At 38.1% G+C, this 26,280-nt stretch overlaps 1 protein-coding gene across 3 annotated transcripts in view; it reads left to right on the top strand.

Annotated features, from left to right (window-relative positions):
- Positions 1 to 26,280, top strand: part of Bmpr1a (bone morphogenetic protein receptor type 1A) — a 112,721-nt gene that overhangs the window by 76,728 nt on the left and 9,713 nt on the right. For all 3 annotated transcript variants that reach the window (XM_031362661.1, XM_031362659.1, XM_031362660.1), the window contains exons 5-10: positions 2,189 to 2,291; positions 7,784 to 7,880; positions 8,021 to 8,120; positions 12,726 to 12,870; positions 18,167 to 18,359; positions 20,532 to 20,829. In XM_031362661.1, coding sequence (XP_031218521.1) covers positions 2,189 to 2,291; positions 7,784 to 7,880; positions 8,021 to 8,120; positions 12,726 to 12,870; positions 18,167 to 18,359; positions 20,532 to 20,829 — 936 coding nt within the window. The remainder of the gene's footprint in view (positions 1 to 2,188; positions 2,292 to 7,783; positions 7,881 to 8,020; positions 8,121 to 12,725; positions 12,871 to 18,166; positions 18,360 to 20,531; positions 20,830 to 26,280) is intronic.

The raw sequence follows: 26,280 nt of genomic DNA, 5'->3' as shown, positions 1-26,280 counted from the left end.
CTGTCTCGAAAAACCAAATAATAATAATAATAATAATAATAATAATAATAATAATAATAATAATAATATTGTTGTCTATCATTAAACATTTGATAATTATTAGTTATATCATGATACAGCTTTTTGTGTTTGTTTGTTTATCTTGATTTTTGAGACGGGCTTTTCTACATAGACCTGGCATTCACTATATAGACCAGGCTGGCCTTGAACTCACAAAGATTAGAGTGCTAGGATTAAAGGTGTGCACCACTATGCCTGGCTTACTTTTTGTTTCTTTACTGACTTTTAAAGTCATAAACCTAATGGTACTCCTTGTAGAAAATGTTTTCTCTTTTGTAGTTTACCGAAACAAAAAACAAAATATTTACTCAATGCTGCCTTCACCAGTTATAGCAGAGTATAGATACACAAGAATGTACTGGTTTTGTTATCACTCTGGATTTCTAGTCCACATCTGCTTTGTATGACTTAAGTGTATGTTAACCAATCCACTTACAGATGGTCATGTAACTTGAGTTTATATCTTTTAAACGTGTATGTATTATGCATGTCTGCAAGATATGTGTGTAGGTATACATGAAGAGATCAAAGGATAACTTGCAGAAGTCTTCTTCTACTATGTGGGATCCAAGAGTGGAACTCAAGACAGTGAGCAGTTTTACATGCTCAGCCATTGTATGTCCATAGTCTATATCTTGGAGCACATTGAAGAATTGTTCATGTTACCATACTTTTTGGCTACTTATTAGGTTCTTAATATCTACTACCCTTCTCCACCTCAATCCCTTCCAAACCCCCAACACTAGGTAGGAGAGAAAGAGGGTTGGAGGGGAACGGGGACCATAGATCTCATTAGACTACTTCTACTGATTAGGGGCATCAAGTTCTTTGGGGCATATTCAGTCTTTGTTGTCAGGATATCTCCAACCAGCAATCCAGCAAAACAGCAAAAGCAGCAGCAGTGGGAGCAGCTGCCGCCTCAGCCTCCTAGGACTCTGACATTTTTATACCCTCTCAAGAGTGCCCAGAATTCCAAACATAATCTATCTTCAGCTGGCAGAATTACATCCCTGCTAGAGCATGAGACAAATTATAGTTAGCTGCTATGGACAGTCTGAAGCAGCCCCACATCCCACACCTGGTATTAAAACAAAAATATATTCACATAACTAGGTTTTTTAGAAATCCAAAATTCTCACTACACTTCTGGACAAAAAACAAACAAACAAAAACAACTGTGTGCAATTCAGTCTCGTCATCATATCAGTCAATTAATTGTCTCCTTGTTGTAGAATTAATAAGGAAGGCCAAATTTTGTAGCTTTCTGTGCTTTGAATAAACTAGATATAATTTATAAAACTTAGTGTATGAAATTGTATAATTTATCCTTCCTATATTTGCTAAGGGAAAAACTCAAGGGCACTGATATTAAAGTGGTAAAACTTTGTAAAACAAATATATTTATGTAAAAATTTTAAAAATGAACTATTCAGACCTTCTCTCTGCTTTCCAGTTACATTTATTATGAAGTATTTTCAGAATCTAAGTCATCTGTTCTTCCCAAATATACTTTGTGGTGTCATTAAGGTCTGCTGAAATGTTTTTCAGAAAAGCTTGTTTCCATGTCTTATCATGTATATTAGTGTGTGATCATGAGTGTGACTAGCAGAGTAGTTAGCATAACTGTACACATGGGAAGCATTTAGTAGTAGAACTCCCTTTCTACTTGACAGAATTCTCAAGAGTTTAAGCACACTACTTTGATTTAGCTTAAATCTAAATTGGTTTTGCTAATAAATCACATGAAAATGCAATTTAAATGTAAAAAACAAGGTATTGAAGACTATTCAATTCATATCTTCAGTTCTTTTGTACATCTATTTTAAAAATGTACATTTATTTATTTGGTATGTATGTGTGTTGTGCACATATATACACATCACCTTGTCAGAATCAGTTCTTTCCTTTCACCATCTGGGATTTAGAGATCAAATTCCAGTCTTCAGGCTCGGTGACCAGTGCCTTTAACCACTGAGTTGTCTCTCTGGCTTTCTTTACCAGACAGTCTTCGTGTGGCTCAGGGTGACCTGGAACTCAAGATTCTGCTCTAGCCTCCTGAGTGCATGTGGTACCACCATGCTCCTCTCTTTCTAATATGAAATTGTATTGTTGTTTTTCTCTCTTATAGAACTAATGGCCATTGCTTTGCCATTATAGAAGAAGATGATCAGGGAGAAACCACATTAACTTCTGGGTGTATGAAGTATGAAGGCTCTGATTTTCAATGCAAGGTGAGATCTAATTTGTAACCTATCACCAGATTATCCCAACCTGCCATCTGCCTGAGTAATGACATGGAGACCTTTTATTATGAAACCTTGGCCTTAGCTGGCTCATATAACTTAAATTAACCTGTTCATACTAATCTCTGTTCTACCACATGGCTTGTTACCTCTTCTCAGTCTTAGCACCTATTTCTTCTTCCATTTCTGGCTGACAAATCCCATGCCTAAATCTTTCCCAGAGTTCCTATTTCTGCCTGGAAGTCCTGCCTATCCTCTCCTCCTTTGCTGTTCAACTCCTTATTAAACCAGTCAGAGGTGCTGGAGAAGAATGTTACAAAACACTGAGACAAGTGATGCTTCCTAAAAACAATATTGGGCCTGTACAGAAATCAACATTTGAATAATAGAGACAGCCTTTACACAGAACACAAGAGATTATCCCAGCAATAACTCAAGAAATAAAGAAAGGTAGAACTCTGTGAACAGAACTGCGTTCTTTAGCAGTAGACTTTCTTTCACACTGCTGTGGTCACAAAATTTTCTAAAGAAAGCCTTTCTCGTCAAGTAATAGGATTTTACTAATTGAAGTTCTAGATTGCTTTACTTTCAGTTTTGAATCATCCTAGATTGTGCTTAATACAAAAAAATGAATGTCATATTTATGTGTAGAGTGTAAAATTTATTGAAAAGGCTTTAAGATAGTGATAGTAACATTTGTTTCCCCATGACAACACTATTAAATCCTTATTTCAGTACGTGGTAATTTGCATAAGATGTCCCCCATAGTCTCCGGCATTTGAATACTTGATCTCTGGTTGTCTGTACTGTTTGGGAAGGTATAGGGCATATGACCTTGTTGGAGGAAGTGTGTCACTGGAGGCAGGTTGTAAGAGGATAAAACTTTACCTACTGCTAATTTGCTTTCTGCTTGTGATTTGAGGTGTGAGTCCTTAGATTCTGTTCTGCTGCTACTATGCCTCTGCTCTACTGTCATGGACTCCTTTAACTCTAGATCCACAAACCCAAAGGAACTCAATGTTCTGTAAGTTGCTTTTGGTCATGGTCATGGTGTTGGATCACAGCAATCAAGGAGAACTGATCCAAGGTTTCTGTACAGCTACTTGAAAAGAGCAGTAGCAGGGAGGATTCCTTCAGTTTTTTCTAAATTGTGTCAATTTCTTAAAAGATGCTGTCGGTGTTTTTGAAAAGCAGCTCTGAATAGAACTGTTTATACTTTAAATGTCATCTATGTGAGAAAATTAGCCCTATTGAGAACTGGCAGGCTTGATAGAAAATTTGAGAGTTAGATTTGTACTTTAAGTCACTGGGCAACTGACTAAGAATCTACTCCGTCTCTCTGGTACAAACAGACCTAAGCTCTCCTCAAAATGATTTTTAGTTTACAAGTGAAGTTGTTCCATCCTACTCCCCACACATCTTCTCATCTTAGGGAAATCTCAGTATTTTCAGATGCCTCTTACATAGCCATTCAATTATTACACTCCAGGGTTCCAGTGTAGTGCACAATCACATGTGCTGTAAGCAGAGAAAATCTTTCTCTTATTCTGAATGCAGCCACATGTATTTTAGCAGTTGTGCTGTATTCTTGAGGCATTGAACTTTTGCCAGCTAAATCCTCATGTCTTTGACTCAGTTTGCTTCCATGACAGCCATCCCACCCCCACCCCCACTCTTCACTAGTGATGTTGGTCTTTTGTAATAAGTAGATAGGAATGATCGTAATTTGTCATGTATTTGTCAAATTGTAGTACGTTAAAATTTGTTAAGATTTGAAAGGATTTGCTTCTTCCAGTTTTATGCCATTAACAAGTTATCAACTGTGTATGCCTTTGTAAACCACTTTTAAAACCTAAAGGAAGAGCAGTGGTTACAGGCTCTGAGTTATGACAAGATTAACAGGAATCCTACAGACTTCTAAACTGAATTGGTCCCAAACTTAGTATAAGTTAGTTTTCAAGCTTAATACTCTGTCCAAGTTCATATGCTTCCTCATAAGAGCTATGAAACTTTGGGCAAGGAGCTTATTTTCTTAGGAATTTTATATAGCAAATGAAATAACATAGTAGGGTCTTAGTAAATGTTAAAGTTTACCTCATCTTAAGCAGTATCCAGCGATGTCAACCATATCCCTAGGTGTCCACACACTGTTGCACAGTAGAATCTTGAGCATGTGGTTTTAAGATCCTACACTTGAATTTCTTTTGTTAAGTACGCTCTGAACAGAGCTTCTCAAGTCCCTTTTTTCCCCTTCCATAATCACCCTTCTAGTTAAGAGATGATGGGCCTAGGATGTCAATATCTGAAAATTCTACTCAGCTCTGTGCTTAGAAATGAAAACACCAGCAAAAGGACGTGGGGATATCAAATATTTTGGCATGTTAGGTGACTGTAGGGTTGATTGTTTGGGGTTTGCATTTATGCATTAGAGTATGTGCAGCAAGTCATGTGTGGAAGTCAGAGGACACATGTGGAGTCTGCTCTTCTGCCCTGTGGATACTGAGGTTCTGACTCAGGTTGCCAGGTATGGCTGTAAGCTGATGCAGAGGCCATGGAAAGGTGCTGCTTACTGCTTACTGTCTTGTTTCCCATGGCTTGCTTGCTCAGCCTGCTATGGTAGAGAACCCAGGACCACCAGCCCAGGGATGGTACCACCCACAATTGGCTGGACCCATCAATCACTAATTAAGAAAACACCCGACAGGCTGGCCACAGCACAGATTTTAGGGAGGTACTTTCTTGAGGTTCTCTCCTCTCAGATGATTTTAGTTTGAGCCACGTTGACACAAGACTATTCAATACTATTACAACTACTACTGATCCTCGGAGGTAGTCTCTTAATCTCACTCTTGATCTCTTCTCAGTGCTAGGTAGAGGTATAGGTAAATGATTCCTGTGCGCTTCGTGTTCTTGCTACCTCACTGCTAGAGCACTGTCCTGTCTCCCTTGTTTGCACTACCTGTGAGAGGAGTCTGGATACTCACTCCATTCATTGTCATCCGGCATCAGTGCATTCTGAGCACTGTCTTTGACCCAAGCACATAGTGTTTCCTTAAGCCAGACTCTTCCATTTCATAGCTGCCAAATAAATTGTTCTCTGGGATAGTTAATTAATTAATAAATTAAATAATTAGTTGGGTGTATAGGTGTTTTTCCTGCATGTATGTATGTGCACTATGAACATGCCTTGGTACCCAAGGAAGCCAAAAGAGTGTGTCAGATCCCTTGGAACTGAAGTTACAGATGGTTAGGAACTGCCATGTAGGTGCTTGGAATCAAACCTGCGTCCTGAAAGAATATCCAGTGCTCTTAACTGCTGAGGCATGTATCTTCAGGTTCCCCTCCCTCTCGCTCCCATAGGATTTTTCTTAGACTGCCTTAGACTACAGACAGACAGGTAAAATGACTTGGGTGGAGAATGGGCAAGAGTGTAGGAAAGAGAAAGCTGTCACCCCATTCCACAAACTAGATACTGCTTTCTATTTTTTCAATCTAATGTAATGTTAATGTGTGTAAGAAAGATATGAGGTGAGTCTGCTGTAGCTTGTTTGTGGTAAAGGCTCATCAGGTCTTGAAGGGCTGCCTAAGGTTTTTTTTTTTGTTTTGTGTTTGTTTTTGGCTTTTTGTTTGTTTGTTTGTTTTTGGCTTAAGACCCTGGAATTCATGCCATATTCACCAGAGAAAGAAGAAATCAAATGTATTGAATATTTTCTATTTGCATTTAGTTTGCTAAGTATTTGGTACATTCCATCTTGTTGCCTCGTGGTTACTCTGTAAGGCAAAACATTTTATCCAGTGATTTCCAGAGGAAACTAAAGAGGAATTAGGTACTTAGGGTCACAAAATGAATAACTGGCAAAACTAGGTAAGATTTATGCTGATTCTTTTTCTTTTTTTCTTTTTAAATTATTAAATTTCCTTCTATCTGTTGGGAAATTTTTTCTTTCCCTTAAATGAAGTCATATGATGTGTGGCTGGCTAGTTTCCCACACGCACTGTTCAAGGATCTTTTAAGTTATACCTGTCTTTTAGGCATTATACTTACAAGTGTCTTCATCTTCTTTACTCACTCCTGTTAGAAGGTATGGACTCACATGACTGTCTGCACGGTTGTGGAGCATTAGTGACCATTGTCTGATGCAGAGTCTGCTGTTGTTCTTAGAGAAGACAGATGAGAGAAATGGAGAATTGGGTCTTCATCTTTCATATCTGCCATTAAGTGGGCAGTAATCCATGGTTTAGAGATCTTTCACCCAAGATTGCCAAAGATGTCCATCTTTGTTTTCCTTTCACATTACTCTACTCAAGATGATCTTCATTCAGCCTTCCTGGGAATGGCTGCTTGGCATTTCATTTATTCATTGTAAGTTATGCAATCATCCTTTCTTTTATGCTGATTTTCTCTAGGTGGATTATTTCAGAGTTTGCAACAAAACCCTATCCTATTTCTGTCTTTATGATAATTTCAAAGGAATTATTTTAAAAATAAATTCAGTTAAATGTAGAATTTACGCATTTGGACATTTCTAAATGTTACCATCTTCCCAGGTGGGATTCGAGCCATAGACTCTCAGTCACCCTTTTTAAGTAACACCTGATTATTTCCATTCTGGATATCTGATATTTAAAAATAATGTGGTCAATTTCTGCTTACATTCTTGCTACCTTCATAATGATGTACAGGTTCTTTCTATTCATATTTTAGTTCAGAATGACATTTCAACCGGGCAACACTGAAATGAAATGTCAACATGCAATTCCTGATGTCTGCTTCCATGACTGAAGTCTTTGCACCTGTTTTCTGATCTTTTCGGGCATACCTTGTATCTGGTTGGTGATCTGTAGTCACCTCTCTTAACCAGTATTCCTCAACCCACTTGACTAGAACCCTCACTCCCTACTTCTAGTCTGATCTTAAGTCTCACCCAAATCTTATTTCTGCTGTAATTATATTTTTCATACCAGTTTATGATTCTAATAAAATACTATGATTTTTAACAGATAATTATCTTTTAAAGCTAAAAGTAGCTAGCTGAGTTGTACTTTAAATATACTAATGTTTGAAGTAAAAAAATCACTAAAATTCTTCATTCCTTTATAATTTATAATTAGTGTCTTTATCTACATATATGATCTTAAGGAAAATTATTTTACAATCTTATTTTCAGAAAAAAAAATTTAAATTTCAGTAAATTTTTTTTGTTATTTTTGTTTTTTGAAACACGGTTTCTCTGTGTATCACTGGCTGTCCTGGAACTCACTCTGTAGACCCAGGCTGGCCTCAGACTCACAGAAATTCGCCTGCCTCTGCCTCCCAAGTGCTGGGATTAAAGGTGTATGCCACTGTACCCCACTAATATTTTTTGACATGTTTGGAGAACCTTATTTCTGAGCTATAAACTATATTTACCAATACTAAAGATACTCATACTCAATTTAATATGTCAAGACTTTTAATTTTACCATTATTTTTCTTAAAGGATTCACCAAAAGCCCAGCTACGCAGGACAATAGAATGTTGTCGGACCAATTTGTGCAACCAATATTTGCAGCCTACACTGCCCCCTGTCATTATAGGTAGGTCAGCCCAGAGAAGTCCAGGCATGATTCTCTGTAAGTTCTTGTACAATAACCATGCTCCTGTGAGTTATTTTCTCACCCTCTTTGTCTGATGCAGCAGAAAGATACTATACCTCATTGTTGACTTTTGTCCTTAGGTCCATTCTTTGATGGCAGCATCCGATGGCTGGTTGTGCTCATTTCCATGGCTGTCTGTATAGTCGCTATGATCATCTTCTCCAGCTGCTTTTGTTATAAGTAAGATATTTATTTTTATACAAATATATTGTAATTATTCTATATTAATCTTGTCTTTTTTTTTTAAATAGGTAAGAACCAGTGACTACTGAATGCAATTCAGAAATTCAGAAATCACTAATTTATATTCTCTGGCTATAGCTTTTCAATTGTGTTACAGCCTCCCTAGGAAGAAAAATGAACTTAATTACCAATTAATATTCTTTTAATACTAATTCATTCTTTCATATTGAGAACAGTCACGACTTTCTTATTTGTATAGTAGTGAGCTTTATTATATCTGAACTTCTAAAGCAGATTCCTAGATAACCACTTTTCTAGTTTAATAATTTGGGATTTTTCAGTGAAATGGGATTATCTATGAAACAGGTTGGTAATCTCATAAATAAATCTATATGTAAAGAATTTTACAATATGATAAAGCTGTCAAATTTAAGAACCTGGAGGAAAAAATAAATACAGTAAGTAGATTTGATACTGAGTTGCTATATAGAAAAAATAAATTTGGGACAATTTCCCACACTGGTATAAATTTGAACCAGATATATTCATATGCACAGTTTGGAGAACCTTTCTGTCTGCTTCAACTTGGCGCAAGCAAGGAAGTAAATAAAATATGAATAGTATCAGCTGCATAAAAACTTCAGAAAGGTGTGGGAAAAAAAAAAACAAAAAACAAAAACCCACAAGTGGTTAGAAGATAGAGCAAATGAAAACTCCTGGCAGCTAATGCTGCAAGCGACTGCTTACACACATAAGAAGAGCATCTACAAACGTGTAATTCAGCAACTAGACAAAAATGAATACAGGTTTTAAAAGAAATATGCGTGGCTTTCTGAAGGTATTTTTTTGAGATAAGATCTCAAGATGTAACTAACCCTGAATAGCTTTGCACTCACTTATGTAGACCAGGTTGGCCTGGAACTTGTGGTGATGCACACCACCTTTACTGCCCAAGAACTAGAATTAAAGTTAAGAGCAGGCCATATCTGCTAACTTCTTCCTCAGTGCTGGGATTTCAGGTATACTCTAGTTTTTCATGGGTGCTGGTGTTCAGATTTAGGTCCTTAGGCTTGTATGGCAAGTGCTTTACTGACAGTCATCACCCCAGTTCCTCACATGTTTTATAGAAGATTTTTTTTTTCTTTATTGGTTTTTCAAGATATGGTTTCTCTGTGTAGCTGGCCTAGAACTGAGATCTACCTGCCTCTGCCTCCTGAGTCCTGGGACTAAAGGCGTGTGCCAAACCACCATCCAGCTCAAAGATTTTTTTTCTTTAGATAAAAATAGCAGATTGAGCAAGTCAGCCTGAGTTACAGAGTGAGATCCTGTTTCACAATAAACAAAAATTTATTCTGAAAACAAACAAAAATCAATTTATCAGTTATGGGGTGAGACATGATAATGAAAATGAGATATAGTGAACACTTAATTACTGATTTAATAGCCTTGGCTTACTAGCTGTCTTAGTCAGGGTTTCTATTCCTGCACAACATGACCAAGAAGCAAGTTGGGGAGGAAAGGGTTTATTTAGCTTACTTCCACATTGCTATTCATCACAAAGGAAGTCAGGACTGGAACTCAAGCAGGTCAGAAAGGAGGAGCTGATGCAGAGGCCATGGAGGGATGTTCCTTACTGGCTTGCTTTTCCTGGCTTGCTCAGCCTGCTCTCTTGTAGAACCCAAGACTTCCAGCCCAGGGATGGCACCACCCACAAGGGGTCCTACCCCCTTGATCACTAATTGAGAAAATGCCCCGCAGGTGGATCTCATGGAGGCACTTCCCCAACTCAAGATCCCTTCTCTGTGATAACTCCAGCCTGTGTCAAGTTGACACACAAAACCAGCCAGTACACTAGCCAAGCCTGAATCTTATAAATCAGATAGGATCCCTAGGGAAACCTGTGCAGGATGGGAGAAAAGACCTAAAGATAAGGGCTGGAGAGATGACTCAGTAATTAAGAGCACCAACTGTTCTTTCAAAGGTCCTGAGTTCAAATCCCAGCAAACACATGGTGGCTCATAACCATCCATAATGAGATCTGACGCCCTCTGCTGGAGTGTCTGAAGACAGCTACAGTGTACTTACATATAAATAAATAAATCTAAAAAAAAAGAAAGAAAGACCTAAAGATACTGATAAGAATGAAATGAAATGGCCTAGGCAGATTAAGCCTATGACAGTTAGCTCTGCAAGGCTCTCATAGTAAACACTGATCCCTTGAAAGAGGACACAATGGAGGTATGTATTAAGATTGTTGTGGCCCTGACTGAAGAGAGTTTGGCTTGATGACACAGGGAGGGAGCCTAGATGTGGTCCATGAGATTCTCAGATGAACCTGTGGGTGAGAGTCTGGGAGATGTCATCACTGTATTCATGGAACAGGGTACTAGAGAATAGAGAGAATAGAGGGCCTTACAGGAGAAGATCTGAGTTCTGCAGATGACCCCATATTCATACAAAAGTCTCCCAAGGCTGGAGAATCATCTCATATGATTGGAGGAAATAATCTTGGTGCTCACAGACAGCTAGGAATGGTGCCTGTTAACCACCATCTTTGAGAGTGTGAAATCATAGGTCTTGGTTAAAGTACTCAGGGCTTGCCTCAGTGACAGAGAGTAATTAGTGCCAGACTAAATTTGGCTGAGGTCCCACCTGAAAAACAAGACCCAACTGGACATGGTGGTGCACACCCTTTATTTCTGGCACTCGGGAGGCAGAAGTAGGTGGATCTCCAAGTTAGAGGCCAGCCTGTCCACATAGTAAACGCCTGTCTTTAAAAAAAAAACAACTGAAGGTTCATGCTATTTTTCAGTTTTGTTCTGTGAAAAATAACACGATGTTTGTAAGAATGCATCTGTTATTCTCACATTCAAGTGATAGAAACCAGAGGATTAGGAGTTTAGGGTCATCCTCAACTATATAACAAAAAGCATCAGCACCAGCTTGGGCTACATAAAACAAAGAAAAACAATATTAGTTAGAATATAAAATATTCTCCATCTAACAGGTATGCCAGCCAATCAATGAACCAAATTGCAAAGTAGGAAAGTAAGACCTATAACAAGGAAAATTAAACAATAAAAACTACCAGTTCAGACTGAATAAAGTTTTAAATTGTCAGACAATATCATTAACATAATCATTTTGACTATTCTATGTTATCAGTAATGGGGCAGGGGGTACTGTGTACCTCTGTCTGTCTTAGAACTCACTCTGTAGACCAAGCTACCATGGAACTCAGAGATCAACCTTCTTCTGCCTCCTGAGTACTGGTATTAAAGTCTATGCCACTACTACCAGACAGTGTTAACAATAATTTAAGCAGAAACATGGCGGGACTTTTTAACAAAGATCCAAATAAAACTTGAGGAAATGAAATTAAAATACATCAAATAAAAGTGTGCATTGGATAAGAAAAATGGTAAATCAGATCCCACTTAAGAGATGAGTGAGCATGGAAACATGACAATAGAAGCTATGCAAAAGAATTTGTCTGAGCATGTATGCATGTGCCACAGTATGCATATAGAAGTTGTAGGACAACTTTACTTTAGGTCTTGGTTCTTGCCTTCCGCTTTATTTGAGACATTGTCTCTTACTGATGCATATATCAAGCTAGCTGACCAGTGAGATTCCTGGGATTCTTCTACCTCTGCATCCCATCTTGATGATTTATGTGTATGGATGTTCTGCTTGCATGTATGTCTGTACCACATGTGTGTAAGTGTTTTGAAGGCTAGGAGGGTTGTTAGCTGTTGGAATTTGAAGCCCATGCTCTTAGTCTCTGAACTGTCTCTCTAGCACCAGAGACAAAATTAAATGCAGTTGGAAAATGGCAGATTATAGCCTTGGCTGTCCTAAAGGTTTCTATGTAGACCTGGCTGTCCTTGAACTCATTGAGCTCAGCTGGCCATATCCAGTACTGGGATTAGGGAATATATAGTTTTTAAAGAGTATGTGTGTTAATAGATATGAGATAAGTAATTTTCTTTGCTGAGTATCCTTTCAGAATTTTATAAGACATTGTTAAAAGTTACAATTTGAATACTTTTTACAGCTGTAATGCCCTATTACATTGTGGGTTTTGTTTAGCTTTGGTTTGGGGGATAGAATCTTAACCATGTAGCCTACACTGGCCTTGAATTCAATATCTTCTTACCTAACTTCCTAGTGCCACCACCACTTGCCTCTGGAGGCAGGAGAGTGTATTAGTGTTGGTGGGGTTTGTTTTTTGTTGTTTTTTGTTTTTTTGAGACAAGACATCACTTCATATCCAGGCCTGGCTCTGTAGCCTGAGCTGCCCTAAACTCCCATTCCTCCTGCCTCCCAAGTGTGGGGTTACAGATGTATGCCACCACACAAACTCTGCTATTTATGTGTGTGTATAAATATATACATATAGACATACATACATATTCACTTGTTAATAGACCGTGGCCATCTCTTTTTGTTAGCATGACACATAGCATTCTATCTCATAAATTCTATTTCTGTTGGACTACAATAGAGTTTCTTTCCTGTGGTGAAGATTGATTGGCTACAATTCTTCAGGTTATCACAGTGCTCCAATTTTAAAGTAGATTGTTTTCTGCTTTTTTAAAGACATTACTGTAAGAGTATCTCAAGCAGGGGTCGTTACAACCGTGATTTGGAACAGGATGAAGCATTTATTCCAGTAGGAGAATCATTGAAAGACCTGATTGACCAGTCACAAAGCTCTGGTAGTGGATCTGGATTGCCTTTATTGGTAAGCTCAAAGCATCTTACAAATATAAACCCTGTGTGGATAAGGATGTGACGTTGTTGCTAAGTGGGAATCTTAGTTATTACAGATTACAAAATAATAGATTTTCTTCTCATTTAGTAGTACAAGATGAAGTTAGTTAAAAATAAGAAATGTGAGCCGGGTGGTGGTGGCACACGCCTTTAATCCCAGCACTTGGGAGGCAGAGGCAGGCAGATTTCTGAGTTCGAGGCCAGCCTGGTCTACAGAGTGAGTTCCAGGACAGCCAGGGCTACACAGAGAAACCCTGTCTCAAAAAACCAAAAAAAAAAAAAAAAAAAAAAAAAAAAAAAAAAAAAAAAAAAAAAAAGAAATGTGAACCAAGATAAAGCCATAAGTAAAAAGTCTAACAGTTACATAAAATGTTAGGATATGAACTCCTGTGTAAACACAGGTTAGCTACATATTTGCTATAAGCTTTTTTTCTCCCTTTCACTTCATTGCTGAAGTTTGAGCCAAGAACCTCAAAAATGCCAAGCAGGCATTCTGCCAATAAACGACATCCTTGGCACTTGGATTTTTGAGACAAGGTCTTGCAGAATTCAGGTTGCCCTTGAACTTGAGATTCTGCTGTTTCTGCTTTGGCTTCTTAAATGCTGGGGTTACAGTCATGAGCCACCATGGCCAGCTGGGTGTTCTAAGTATTTTGTAACCAACTAAACGAAAAAACAAGTGTAAGATTCCTTCTGTCTTTAAGGTTAAACTGATTGGCTAAGGAAAGAACACCTTTTAGGTCTAAAAAGGGTTACAGAGTAATTCTAGTGGATAGGTGGGTGGGTGGGTTGGTAGGTGAAAGGAAGATGATGAGCTCCTGAGAACAGCACTCTGAGGCAACTCTCCTAATCACAACACTACATTTCCAGGTAGGTTTTCAACTGTTTAATAGCACTACTTGAAAGTAAATGCTTAATGACAGAAGAATCGTCTAAAAGTAATATGTGATAGAATTGGCAAAGTAAGAATAGAGCTGTCTTTGAATGCATATAGTATGATTATGTAAAAAAGAATGCTAGATTTGCTATACATAAACCTATTGCAGGGGCTAGAGAGATGGCTCAGCGGTTAAGAGCACTGACTGCTCTTCCAAAGGTCCTGAGTTCAAATGTCACCAACCACATTATGGCTAACAACCATCTGTAATAAGATCTGACGCCCTCTTCTGGTGTGTCTGAAGATAGCTACAGTGCACTTACATACAATAACAAATAAATCTAAAAACAAAAACAAAAAACCTGCTGCAACCAGTGCTTAATCAGTTTGCAGAATACATCATTATTCCAGTTTTACTGAATTTATATTCACTGGCAATTTAACAGTGCCAGTCTGGAACCTTAAAGTTAAGAAGTAGTATTATTTAAAATAGTACCAAAAAGCATGAGATATTTTAGAAATAATCTTAGCAAATATGTACATTATAAAATTTGTACATTGAAAATTATTAATTGGGCTGGAGAGATGGCTCAGTGGCTAAGAGCATGTAGATTGCTCTTCCAGAAATCATGAGTTCAATTCCTAGCAATCACATGGTGGCTTACAACCATCTGTAATGGGATCTGATGCCCTCTTCTGTTGTATCTGAACACAGTGACAGTATACTCAACATATATAAAATAAATCTTTAAAAAAATAAAAGAAAATTATTAATTGCTGAAATTAATGGAGACCTAAATAGATGGAGATGTTTAGTCTGTTTATGAATTGAAGACAGTACTATTACAGTATCAGGTAGCCTCATATTGGAGCATTGTTTCATTTCAATCCAAATAGAAATCAGACTTACAGAAATAGATGAACAGATTTATTTAAAAATAATAATAATAATAATACTCTAGATGAGCTAGAATTGTTTAAAAAGAGGGCACAAGACTTAACTGCATGGCTTCTGGACTTACTTTAAAGCTACTCTGGTTAGCATTGCATGTATAGTGGGACAGAACAGAGCCTGGAAAGGGACGCTTAAGCAGGAGCTTATGTGTATGGGCATTTTGCCTATATGTATCTATCTGTGTACCAGTTATGTACCTGGTACTCACAAAGGTCAGAAGAGGGTGTCCCATCCCCTGGATGAAAAGTACAGATTGTTATGAGCTATCCTTAGGTGCTGGGAATTGAACCTGAACTCTTCAGAAGAGCAGCCAAGTGCTCTTAACCACTAAGCTGTCTCTCTAACCCAATCAATTGGTTTTATTGTTTGGAGGTTGTGGGGTTTTTTGTTTGTTTGTTTTGAGACAGGGTTTTTCTATGTAGACATGGCTGGCCTTGAAATCCTAGAGATCTGCCTGCATCTGCCGGGGAGCATCAGGACTAAAGGTGTGCACTACTACCTACTGCTCAATTGACTTTGAAAAAATGTATTATAAAAGGTTATATGAGGCCATTGTTTTAAAGTACTGAAGTAATTCAGTGTTATAGACTATTAAACAGATAATGTGGGATAAAAACACCTCAGGTATTCACTTGCTACAAAAATACATTCCTGTACCTCACTCAGTATACAAAACTAAGTTGAAATGGAGGGTAGACTTAAATGTAAACATTAAACTAGAAAAACTTCCAAAAGAATTTTTAAGAAAAGTCATTGTGACTTCTTATTACATAAAAAGCATTCACAGCACTCATGAGGCAAAAGCAGGCAGATCTTTGTGAGTTCAGAGGTAGCCAGAGCTATAGATGGAGGCACCCTGTTTCAAAACAAAAAAGAACAAAAACTAAAAGATGAATCCAGAGCTGGTAAAATAGGTCTGATAAATATACAGACTATACACAGAAAGTTAACAGCTCCATAATAACACAGGCAGCTCCATATTTTTAACTGGACAGAAGATTTGAACGAAAGAGTAAGAGTGACAAGCAAGTTTGTCTGCATCATCGAGAACATGAGATCAAGTACACCAAGGCACTGAGAGAATACTGGAGACTTCATACTCAGCTGTCAAATGCAAAGTGACAAAAGTTGACTGATGAATTAAACATATACTTTCTTTTTTATATTTATTTTGATTTTTTTGAGATAGTTCCTCTGTGTAGCCCTGGTCTGGAACTTGCTTTATAGTCCAAATTAGCCTCAAACTCAGAGATCTGTTGGCCTCTACCTCCCAAGTGCTGACATTAAAGGTGTGTGCAAGTGCTTGCTTTGTATACAATAAAACAGTTCTGCTATTTACCCTAGAGATGGAAAAATGTATTTACCCAAAAGACCTGAAAGTGACTGTCCATAGTAAATATAGTCTAATAAATAAATAAATTAGAAATAACCTACCAGTTTGACAAATGGATAAATAATAACACATTCATTAGTGTTTAGAAACAAATCAATAACAATATAGATGGTTTCAAAGGCACTTTATACTTAGGGGGAAAAAGCCAGATAAAGAAAAGAAAAATACATGGTGAATCTATTTATATGACTCTAGGAAAGATAAAACTGTGGGGATGAAATAGATAAGTAATGTCAGCAGGAAGGAATTAATAATGAAAATAGGAATTGTTTTAGGAAGTAGAAATATTAAGTCTTAAGTGAGATTTGGGTATTTAGATGATTAGGCATTTAACAGAATATACTGCCCAGTCTTAAAAAGGGATACATTTTATTCTATATATAAATTATATTTGAATAATCCTGACTTTAAAACATTACAGAAAGAGTCTATGCTCAGTGATGCATGGTGTAAGCTAGTTCAGCTTTGCATAGCTTCAGCCTCAGATGCAGCATTTTTTTTCATTTAAAATTACTAATATTCTGAAAATGAAAGATGAAGTATATACCTGAGGTATTATTCCCAATAACTATCTGTATTCTGAGTCAGAAATAGAATTTAAGTGAAGATGTATATAAAAAAACAGAATTTGTAATTCTGACAAGTACAGGCAAGGGAAGAGAGGGGGGAGAATGAATGTGTAAAGATGTTAAAGCTAGACAAACACACTCTACAGAAAATAGGCCTGCAGCAAGATCCATGAGAAAAATAAACAAGTGCGCCATAGACTTGAGAAGTAAAGCCTCAGGACCAGCTTGGAGGTCCCAGCAGGGAGAGAGCTGCTTCCATACTCCTGAGGACCAGCCCTCCTCTATCAGGGAGAGCTGCTTCCATACTCCTGAGGACCAGCCCTCCTCTATCAGGGAGAGCTGCTTCCATACTCCTGAGGACCAGCCCTCCTCTATCTGGGGAGAGCTGCTTCCATACTCCTGACGACCAGCCCTCCTCTATCGGGGAGAGCTGCTTCCATACTCCTGAGGACCAGCCCTCCTCTATCGGGGAAGAGCTGCTTCCATACTCCTGAGGACCAGCCCTCCTCTATCGGGGAGAGCTGCTTCCATACTCCTGAGGACCAGCCCTCCTCTATCGGGGAAGCTTCAAGAGGGACAAATTGACCCTGGCCATTGACCTGGTGATAGATGTCATAGCCAGATCAGCCTCACAGTCAAAGGATTGTAAGAGCCAGAAGTGGTGGATGACTCCAAGAAAACCACATCTTCCAGACACTATAGGACTGATAAACATGAATTCAGAAACTGACCATATGCACAGCTTCTGACAGAGCCTCTGCATAGAGAAGGGAAAGTAGACACATATCTCACCTCTAACCAAAAGAGACCTGGGAGGAATTGGGGAAGAAAAAGAATGATCAAAATATACTGTATAAAAAATTAAATTTAAAAAAAAATGTTGGAATGAGGAGAGTGTAGGTAAGTAGTGAAAACTGGGGCTGTGTCAGATCAGCTAGGATCTTAGAGGTTGAGTTGAGGGGTTTTAATTATCATTTAGATTTTGCTGTGTACTAAATCATCCTTAACTCAGTGGCTTAAAGCCAAAAACATTTGTTATTTTTCATGATTATGAGTCTGTTAGGAATTTTGTTTTCTAGACTTGCTCGGCTGTTGATAAGCTACATAGCTAGTTCATGGGGTTGACAGTTGATATGGTGCTTCATGAGAGCAGAAAGAAATGCAGGTTATGATAGAGTCTGTGAGGACTACTTGTTACACATTTGCTACTCTGCAGCCCAAAAGAAATCAAGTAACCAAAGCCCAAGAGTGTGGGCAAGCAGAGTTCCCGAGGCTGGTCTACTAACCTGTGTGTGATTTCAGATACATGTTCATTGCTGCTTTTACATACCATAGACATTGGAGCTTTACTTCCAATATAAGCTTTACAACTTATATTGGAGCTATTTGTCTATGCCAGGCTTTTTAATGGGATGGCTTTAATTGATTCTTTTCATAAAGAGCTCAAACTTCTGTACTTTGTTCTCTGTATAGGTTCAGCGAACTATTGCCAAACAGATTCAGATGGTTCGGCAGGTTGGTAAAGGCCGTTATGGAGAAGTATGGATGGGTAAATGGCGTGGTGAAAAAGTGGCCGTCAAAGTGTTTTTTACCACTGAAGAAGCTAGCTGGTTTAGAGAAACAGAAATCTACCAGACGGTGTTAATGCGGCATGAAAATATACTTGGTGAGTGTCTTACACTTTGGTAAGTTCCTTACTCTGGCAAGGTTCTCAGGATACACAGGATAGCCTGCCATGTGCATATGGATTCAAATGTTTGTGTAACTAAAAGAAATCAGGCTGGAGAGATGGCTCAGCGGTTAAGAGCACTTGACTGCTCTTTCGAAGATCCTGAGTTCAAATCCCACAACCACATGGTGGCTCACAACCACCCATAAGGAGATCTGACGCCCTCTTATGGAGTGTATGAAGACAGCTACAGTGTACTCACATATAGTAATAAATAAATCTAAAAAAAAAAAGAAAAGAAATCTAGTAGAATTCACAGTGAACTAGAGAAAGCATCTTAGGGTAGCTTTAACTGCGTCAACCTTTTTCCTTTTGTCATTAGAAAAACCTAGTGTGTGACTTGATTGTATTTTTATATCCAGTTATGTTCCTTTCACCACCTCATTATATAGGAGTGAAATACTGTAGGTATCTGATCAGTAGAGTGTAAACAGATCTGGTTTTCTGAGTTTTCTTTTCAGCTGCTATTTCATTATCTCTTAGTTTGTAAAGTGCATTGCCCATTGCCTTGTACAGACATTTATGTTCATTTCCTGTTGCTACTATAAAAAAATTATCATAAAGTGAACAGTTTAAAAAATCAGAAGTATGGGTGTGCATGATGGTACACAGGTGGATCTCTGAGTTCAGAGATAGCCTGGTCTACAGAGTGAGTTCCAGGATAGCCATCACTACACAGAAAGAAAAAAAAAGTGTCTGAGAGGGAGGGAGGGAGACAGGGAGAGACGGCAAAGAGAGAGAATGAATTGAGATGGGGAGATGGTTTATTTGTTGAAGGAGGTTGCCTAATTGGTTAAGTTTAGAATATATGTATAGAGTGAAGTGTGATGGTGAGATATGGAAGGTGATGATGGGTAGAATACTAGAGCTCTGACTAGTAGCCTAGCCTACCTGACAAGATTCCAGGCCAGTGAGACACTCAGGTCTCCAGAGGTGTGAAGCACCAGAGATTTGACACCTTAGGTTGTACCCTGACCTCCACATCTACTCACACTCCCCTGTGTATCTGTACCTGTGCATACATAAAAGGAGATCATCCCCTCGGTTTTAGGATCCAGAATTTTAAAATGAAGCTTTTGCAGGGCCATGCCCTTTCTGCGGGTTTCTTCCTGGCTATAGGGGTCATTAGTGTTCTTTGACTTACAAGCAGCCCTCCTCTCAGTATTTCATACGGTCTCTCTGACCACATTCCCATCATCATACAGAGGGACACTGATGAGGGGATTTGTGCCCAATCTTATCATGCATGGCTTCGTGGAAATGTAATTTTATCTACAAAGATCCTTTTTCCAATGTAAAATATCCGATTTTCAACTTGAAATTGAGGGCTTTTATTTTGGGGGTTCAGGGGTGGGTTTTTTTTCCCTTGTAATTAGATAGTCTTAGTAGCTCTGGCATCCTCAGCTTGTGCAGTCTTCCTGCTCTTTCTCCTGAATACTGGGATTATAAGCTTGTGCCACTACTCCCTGGTAAAGAACCTTTTCAAGAGACAATCATGTAGGTAAATAGCACTTGCAGGATATTATATATGATTTTTTTCTTAGTCATATTATTATCACTGTTATGATTAATGTTGGGATTATCATAAATTAGCTGTATGTGGTAGCACATACCTGTAATCAATCTCAGCACTGAAAAGGCTGAATCAGGATGATCAAAAGTTTGAAAACAGCCTGGACTACATAGCAAAACCCTGTCTTTAAAAATACTGAAAATTTGGACTGGAAAGATGGCTCAGCGGTTAAGAGTATATACTGTCCTGGCAGAGGGCCTGAGTTTGATTCCTAGCACCTATATTAGACAGCTCACAACTGCCTGTAACTCCAGCTCTAAGGGATTCAACAGCCCTCTGATCTTCTTCACACACACACACACACACACACACACACATACACACACAAATTAAAAGTACTGTACATTTATTGTAAAACTGTAGTGATGTGTATAAATCATAGGAAATGAGTTCTTGGTGATACTTTGAAAACATTTTGCTAGTCAAATTAGGATAGTACTTTGTATACATAGTTCATTCCCAGTATCCTATTGTGCATCTGTAACTGCCTAGTGTCTCTGCAAACAACTAACCTTTTAAACTCATTAATTAAACAGGTTTTATAGCTGCAGACATTAAAGGCACTGGTTCCTGGACTCAGCTGTATTTGATTACTGATTACCATGAAAATGGATCTCTCTATGACTTCCTGAAATGTGCCACACTAGACACGAGAGCCCTACTCAAGTTAGCTTATTCTGCTGCCTGTGGTCTGTGCCACCTCCACACAGAAATTTATGGTACCCAAGGAAAGCCTGCAATTGCTCATCGAGACCTGAAGAGCAAAAACATCCTTATTAAGAAAAATGGAAGTTGCTGTATTGCTGACCTGGGTCTAGCTGTCAAATTCAACAGGTAAATGATTTTTTGTCCACTGTTTGGAAATTGTTTTATTATCTAACAGGTATCTATGCTCAGGGTTGTTTGTTTCTTTTTCTTTTTACAAAACTGCATTTTACTATACTTTTCTGGGGATTATTACAAATTGAACCCAGAATCTTATGTATGCTAAGCACACACTCTGCTACTAAATGACATTTCCAGCCTCTACATAATTGTTGATTTCCTTTTTTCAATGCTTTTATTTCAGTTTACCTTTACTTGCTCTTTTTGCAGATATAGTTATCCATGTTAAATATAAAATAACCTGTAACCTAAATAATGAGCATTAAGTTTGCCTCCTGCTCATCTGCATTTTAAAGAAGGTTATTAAGCTGGGTAGCGGTGGCGCATACCTTTAGTCCTAGCATTTGGGAGGCAGAAGTGGGTGAATCTCTGAGTTCCAGGACAGCCTGATCTACATAGTAAATTCTAGGACAGCCAGGATTATACAGAGAAACTCTGTCTCAAAAACAAAACAAAACAAAAACACCACAACAAAAATGGTTATCATGAACATTATTGAATTTTATACATATCATTATGTTCTTGAGCACTTGCATAATATTTTTGTTGGGGTTCAGGAGTTGTCCCATAAGCCAAATGCATGAACACTGATCTTAGTCAGACAGGGATAGTTAATTGAGTGCATACCCCAAGACTATAATCTATCACAGTTCCCGTTCTGAAGCTAAGATCCCAAGTATTTCTCAGGGCCAGCTTATAAAGGCTAAAACCATAAAAACCACAATGAGGTCATATGCAGGTGCTGTGCTGGAAGAGCTGCCTGGTTATCAGCCCTTAATTCAAGGTATTCTAGATATAACGGTTCATATTAACCTTTAATTTGATGGGTCCTAAGTGAAGCTTATAGTTGTAGAGTTTCTTTTTTTTTTTTTTCTAAATAATTTATTTAATTTTATGTGCATTGGTATGAGGCTGTTAGATCCCTTAGAACTGAAGTTACAGACAGTTGTGAGTTGCCATGTAAGTGCTGGGAATTGAATCTGGGTTCTTTGGAAGAGCTGACAGTTTTCTTAACCTCTGAGCCATCTCTCCAGTCCCACCTTGAATTTCTTAAGATTAGCAGACCTCATGCATCCAGAACATAACAGGGTATGTGGTCAGCACAACCCTGCTCTGAGTCAAGGTATTTTTCTGCATCAGTGACTGAGAGGCATATTATAGCAACAATATGAAATAGCTGGCAGGCATGGAGCAAAATGGCTACAAATGGGCAAGCCTCATCAATTTTTATTCATAATAGATATCTAGATAAGGGAGGCTACTGGAAGAGTTTCCATATGTTAACTTAATGACATATTGTGCATATATACTGCTTCAGAACAGTATTGTGTATGAATTTATACTCCTGTGAATAGGGGGAGATAATTAGGCACTTCTTTTGATATTGTCAGTTTGTCAAAACAATTAGAACTATAAAAATTTCATTTTAACTGTTGAAGCAGTTAAAATGTATTTGAAGAATGGAGCAGTTGTTTCACATTTCAGAACTCATTTAAGGCCAAAAAGTAAAACTATTAGTTTGCTAGTTGAGGGACTAGAGAGATGACTTAGCAGGTAAGAGCACTCACTTACTGCTCTTGCAAGGACCTGAGGTCAGTTCCTAGCACCTACGGCAAGCTTCTCAACACTTCCAGGGAATCTTGCCTTCATAGACACCTGCAGTCACTTGGTGCATATGAACACATGCAGGCACACATACATGCACATAAAGAATGAATAAATAATTGTTTTGTTGTTCATTTTGAGGCAAGGACTCACTTTGTCCCCTGGGCCGATATGGAACTCTGTGGGCCAGGCTGACCTTAAACTCACAGAGGTTGTCTTACCTCAGCCAGCAGTGAGATTAAAGGCATGTGTCACCACACCTGGCTTTTTCTTTCTCTTTCTTCCTTTCTTTCTTTCTCTCTTTCTTCTATTCTTTCTTTCTTTCTCTCTTTCTTCTATTCTTTCTTTCTTTCTTTCTTTCTTTCTCTCTCTCTTTTTTTTTTTGGTAGTGGTAGCAGTAGCAGTATTAATTATAATTGTATGGGCCATCTCAAACTATCTTCTTGGTCATTAACAGTGTTCTTTTTGTTGTTTTGAGAGAGAGTTGTTATAAAATAAATTCTAAGTTTTCGTTTCCCAGCTCTGGCTCCCAGAGTGGCAACTCTGAGACTGATTATTTATTATTAAATGCCTAGGCCACAAGCTTTGGTTCACTCCCTGACTAGCTCATAACTTACTTAGCCCATTCAGACTATTCTGTCTACCACATGGTTACCTCTCCTTCAAACCTGGCCTGCTTCTTTCTTCACTCTCTTCCTCAGTATCTAGCTTGAATCTCTCTTGTGCCTCTCTTGAGTCTCCTTTTATTCTCTAACTATTTCCCAGAATCCTCCCTCTTCCTGCCAGTGTCCCACCTATTTCCTACAAAGTTCATTAGCCATCAGCTTTTTTATTGACAGGTTGCTTATAAGAGATTGTCTCTACAGGTTGTTGTTTTGTTTTGCTTTTTGGTTGTTTTTTTGTTTTTGAAGACAGAGTTTCTCTGTGTAGCCCTGGCTGTCTGGAACTTGTTTAGTAGACTAGGCTGGCCTTGAACTCACAGAGATCCACCAGCCTCTGCCTCCTGAGTGTGCAGACTAAAGGCATGCAGCACTACCTCTTGGCTTTTTCTTTCTCTTCTTCCTTATTTTTTTTAAAGCTTTATGAATTCACTTGTCATCCTTGGGCAGGGGCCGTTCTCATCTTCTCTGTACTGCCAGAGTGAGCACCATTAACAGTGTTCTTGACAGTATAGTGTTTGTTGGCTTAAATAGTCATCAGCTGCTGTATTATATTTTCATTTTTACTGGGACAAAATACCTGGCCAAAAGCCACTGAAGGAAGGAAAAGTTTATTGTGACTCACAGCTTAAGGTACTGTCCATCGTGGCAGGGAGATCATGGTGACAGTACTCATATCCAAGTTAGGTCATTCACACAGTCCTATATCTGAAATAATCCCCAATCCATTCAATAGACAGTTAAATTTAAATTCTATGGATCCACCTCTTGCCAACTTGTCACCCAAACTTGTGGCATTTAAGCTGTAGTATTCCACCCTTGGTTGTTAACATTCATGACTTATCTTATGGTAACCATACAAAATGGATCTAGTTATCTGTAAGAGTCACTGAAGTGTTACCAGTTATAATGTGGCTCAAAACCAAGATTGAGTGCAAGATGTGATGGCATCTCTAATACCAGCACTTGGGTGGCAGAGGCGTGTGGATTCTCTGAGTTTAAGGACACCCAGAGCTGCATAATAGATCTTTTCTCCAAAAAAATAAAATCATATAAATAAACCAACAACAAGAACAAAAGCCCAAGGTCAGAATTTCTCATACATTTGGAGAAATTCCTTAACTGTTAGCCTTTTATGAGATCAAAACTAAGGTAGATATTTCTAATATACTGTATTCTAAAAGGAAAGACTACAAACACAGGAAGGAAACTAGTCTAGAGCATGACTGAAACCCAGAACAAGCACAGGCCTTGCAGCTCCGTGTCTGGTACACTTACCGAAGCATCATCTAGGCTCTGGGGAACTTGGGTAGCCCATCCACTGCTTTGCTACCTGCAGTAAAGGTAGCCTCTCTTAAGCTGGTTCTGATTCATACTTGTAGCTATTCTTCAGTGGACATTCGTAGTCCTAGCATCTCCTGCTTCCTGGATGTCTTATTTTAGGGAATTCAACTCTGCTACATATTCCATTAAGGAACCTTAATAAAGCCTCTGTGGCCGTATAACCTTTGCATTTGGTCTGCCTGCTGAACCACATGGCAATTCTAATAAATCTGCTTTCTCATCACATAGTCAGTCTGACTCCTTTCTGCTTCATCTATAGGGGCCTGTCTGTGCCTTGCCAGCTCACACTGGAAGAACTTCTCTATAGGATCATCTTGGAGCAGGGTTAAATCAAATTTTTTTCTAAAACCATACTTTTCTAATTAAAGAGATGATTTTGTAGTTAACTGCAGTCTTTAGTTGGGAGATTTAAAATTCATAAATGTATACATTATATATATAATAAGTTCATAAATAGTGACATATATATAATAATTTATTTGCACAATTTCTAAAAACACAATTTTATCACTGTCAGTAGCTCTCTGATTCAGACAAAGAAACTTGACAAGTCTGGTTTTAATTAACCTAAGTAAGACTTAAGTGAGCCCATTCCTTTACACTAAGTGCAAATCAGTGCACTGAAAGGTAATGATTTGTGGGATACTAAAGACAGTTCGTGGAAATGTAATCACATGATAGAGATGCCTTGGCAACTTAGAATTTGGCTACCATAAATGAATTAACAGAATACCACAGTGTGAATTACTGGCCTGTTACCTCAACTCATTCTTTACATATAGATTCTACCTTTGTGTGTGTTTGTATTGGTTCAACAAAAGCCAGGAAAATAGTTTTGTAGTACCAGAATATTATTCAGCTTTGTATTAGTAACTATGTTGTGTATACTGGTGAGCAGTTAACAGTAGTTTTATACTCCTTTAAAAAAATAAGTAAGGTCCACTCAGGTGGCTGCATAAGTAAACACATTTGCCACCAAGCCTGATAATTGTTCCATCCCTGGAACCCAAAATGGAAAATAATGAATCCTGCAAGTAGTATCTACACATGTATCCTCCTCTTGGTGACAAGAAAGAATGAATGAATGAACCATGCCACAGTTAGAATGTTATGTTGCCTTCGAATTTCCTCCACCAAACAATGTAGTACCTAGGGCTAGAGAGATGACTCAGCTGTTTAGAGCTGTTCCCAGCACCCATATGAGTAGCTCACAATCACCTATATAACTTCAGCTCCAGGGGATCCATAGTCCTCTCTGCCTTGGCAGATACCAGTACTCACCTAGCATACATATAAACACATAAAAATAAATCTTCTTTAAAAAGCAAAAAATTTTAGTTAGTTGTGTGGCAAGTATGTGTGTGCGCGCACACGCGTGTGTACACAGACATTAGTGTCTGTATGAGGGTGTTTTGTTGTTTTTTTTTTTAAACTTTTATTGCATTAGGATGAGAAAAGTTACATGATTTCAATTTATCTGAATTTGTTAACATTTAAAAACATATTTTAATTAAATAGAATTGAATCACATTCTTGTTTCCCTTTTGTACCACCACTCCTTCCAGAGACCCCCCCTTCAATACCTACAATATCTTTTTCGTCATAGTCCTTAAAATTTATAAAATATTATAACAATAAAAATAAGTATTATAAAAGTTGTTTGATATAAAACAACAATCAATTTAACAGTCTTATGTAGATGCTCGTCTACAGCAATAGTGAAAATAAATTTTTCTCAATATACATCTTAAATAACTCCAAACATATTAACTGTATATTTAAAAATAATACA

The sequence above is a fragment of the Mastomys coucha genome, unplaced genomic scaffold (genome assembly GCF_008632895.1).
Source record: "Mastomys coucha isolate ucsf_1 unplaced genomic scaffold, UCSF_Mcou_1 pScaffold9, whole genome shotgun sequence".
NCBI classification, from domain to species: domain Eukaryota; kingdom Metazoa; phylum Chordata; class Mammalia; order Rodentia; family Muridae; genus Mastomys; species Mastomys coucha.
The sequence above is the reverse complement of the archived record's forward strand: the minus strand, read 5'-3'. Positions and strand labels throughout refer to the sequence as shown.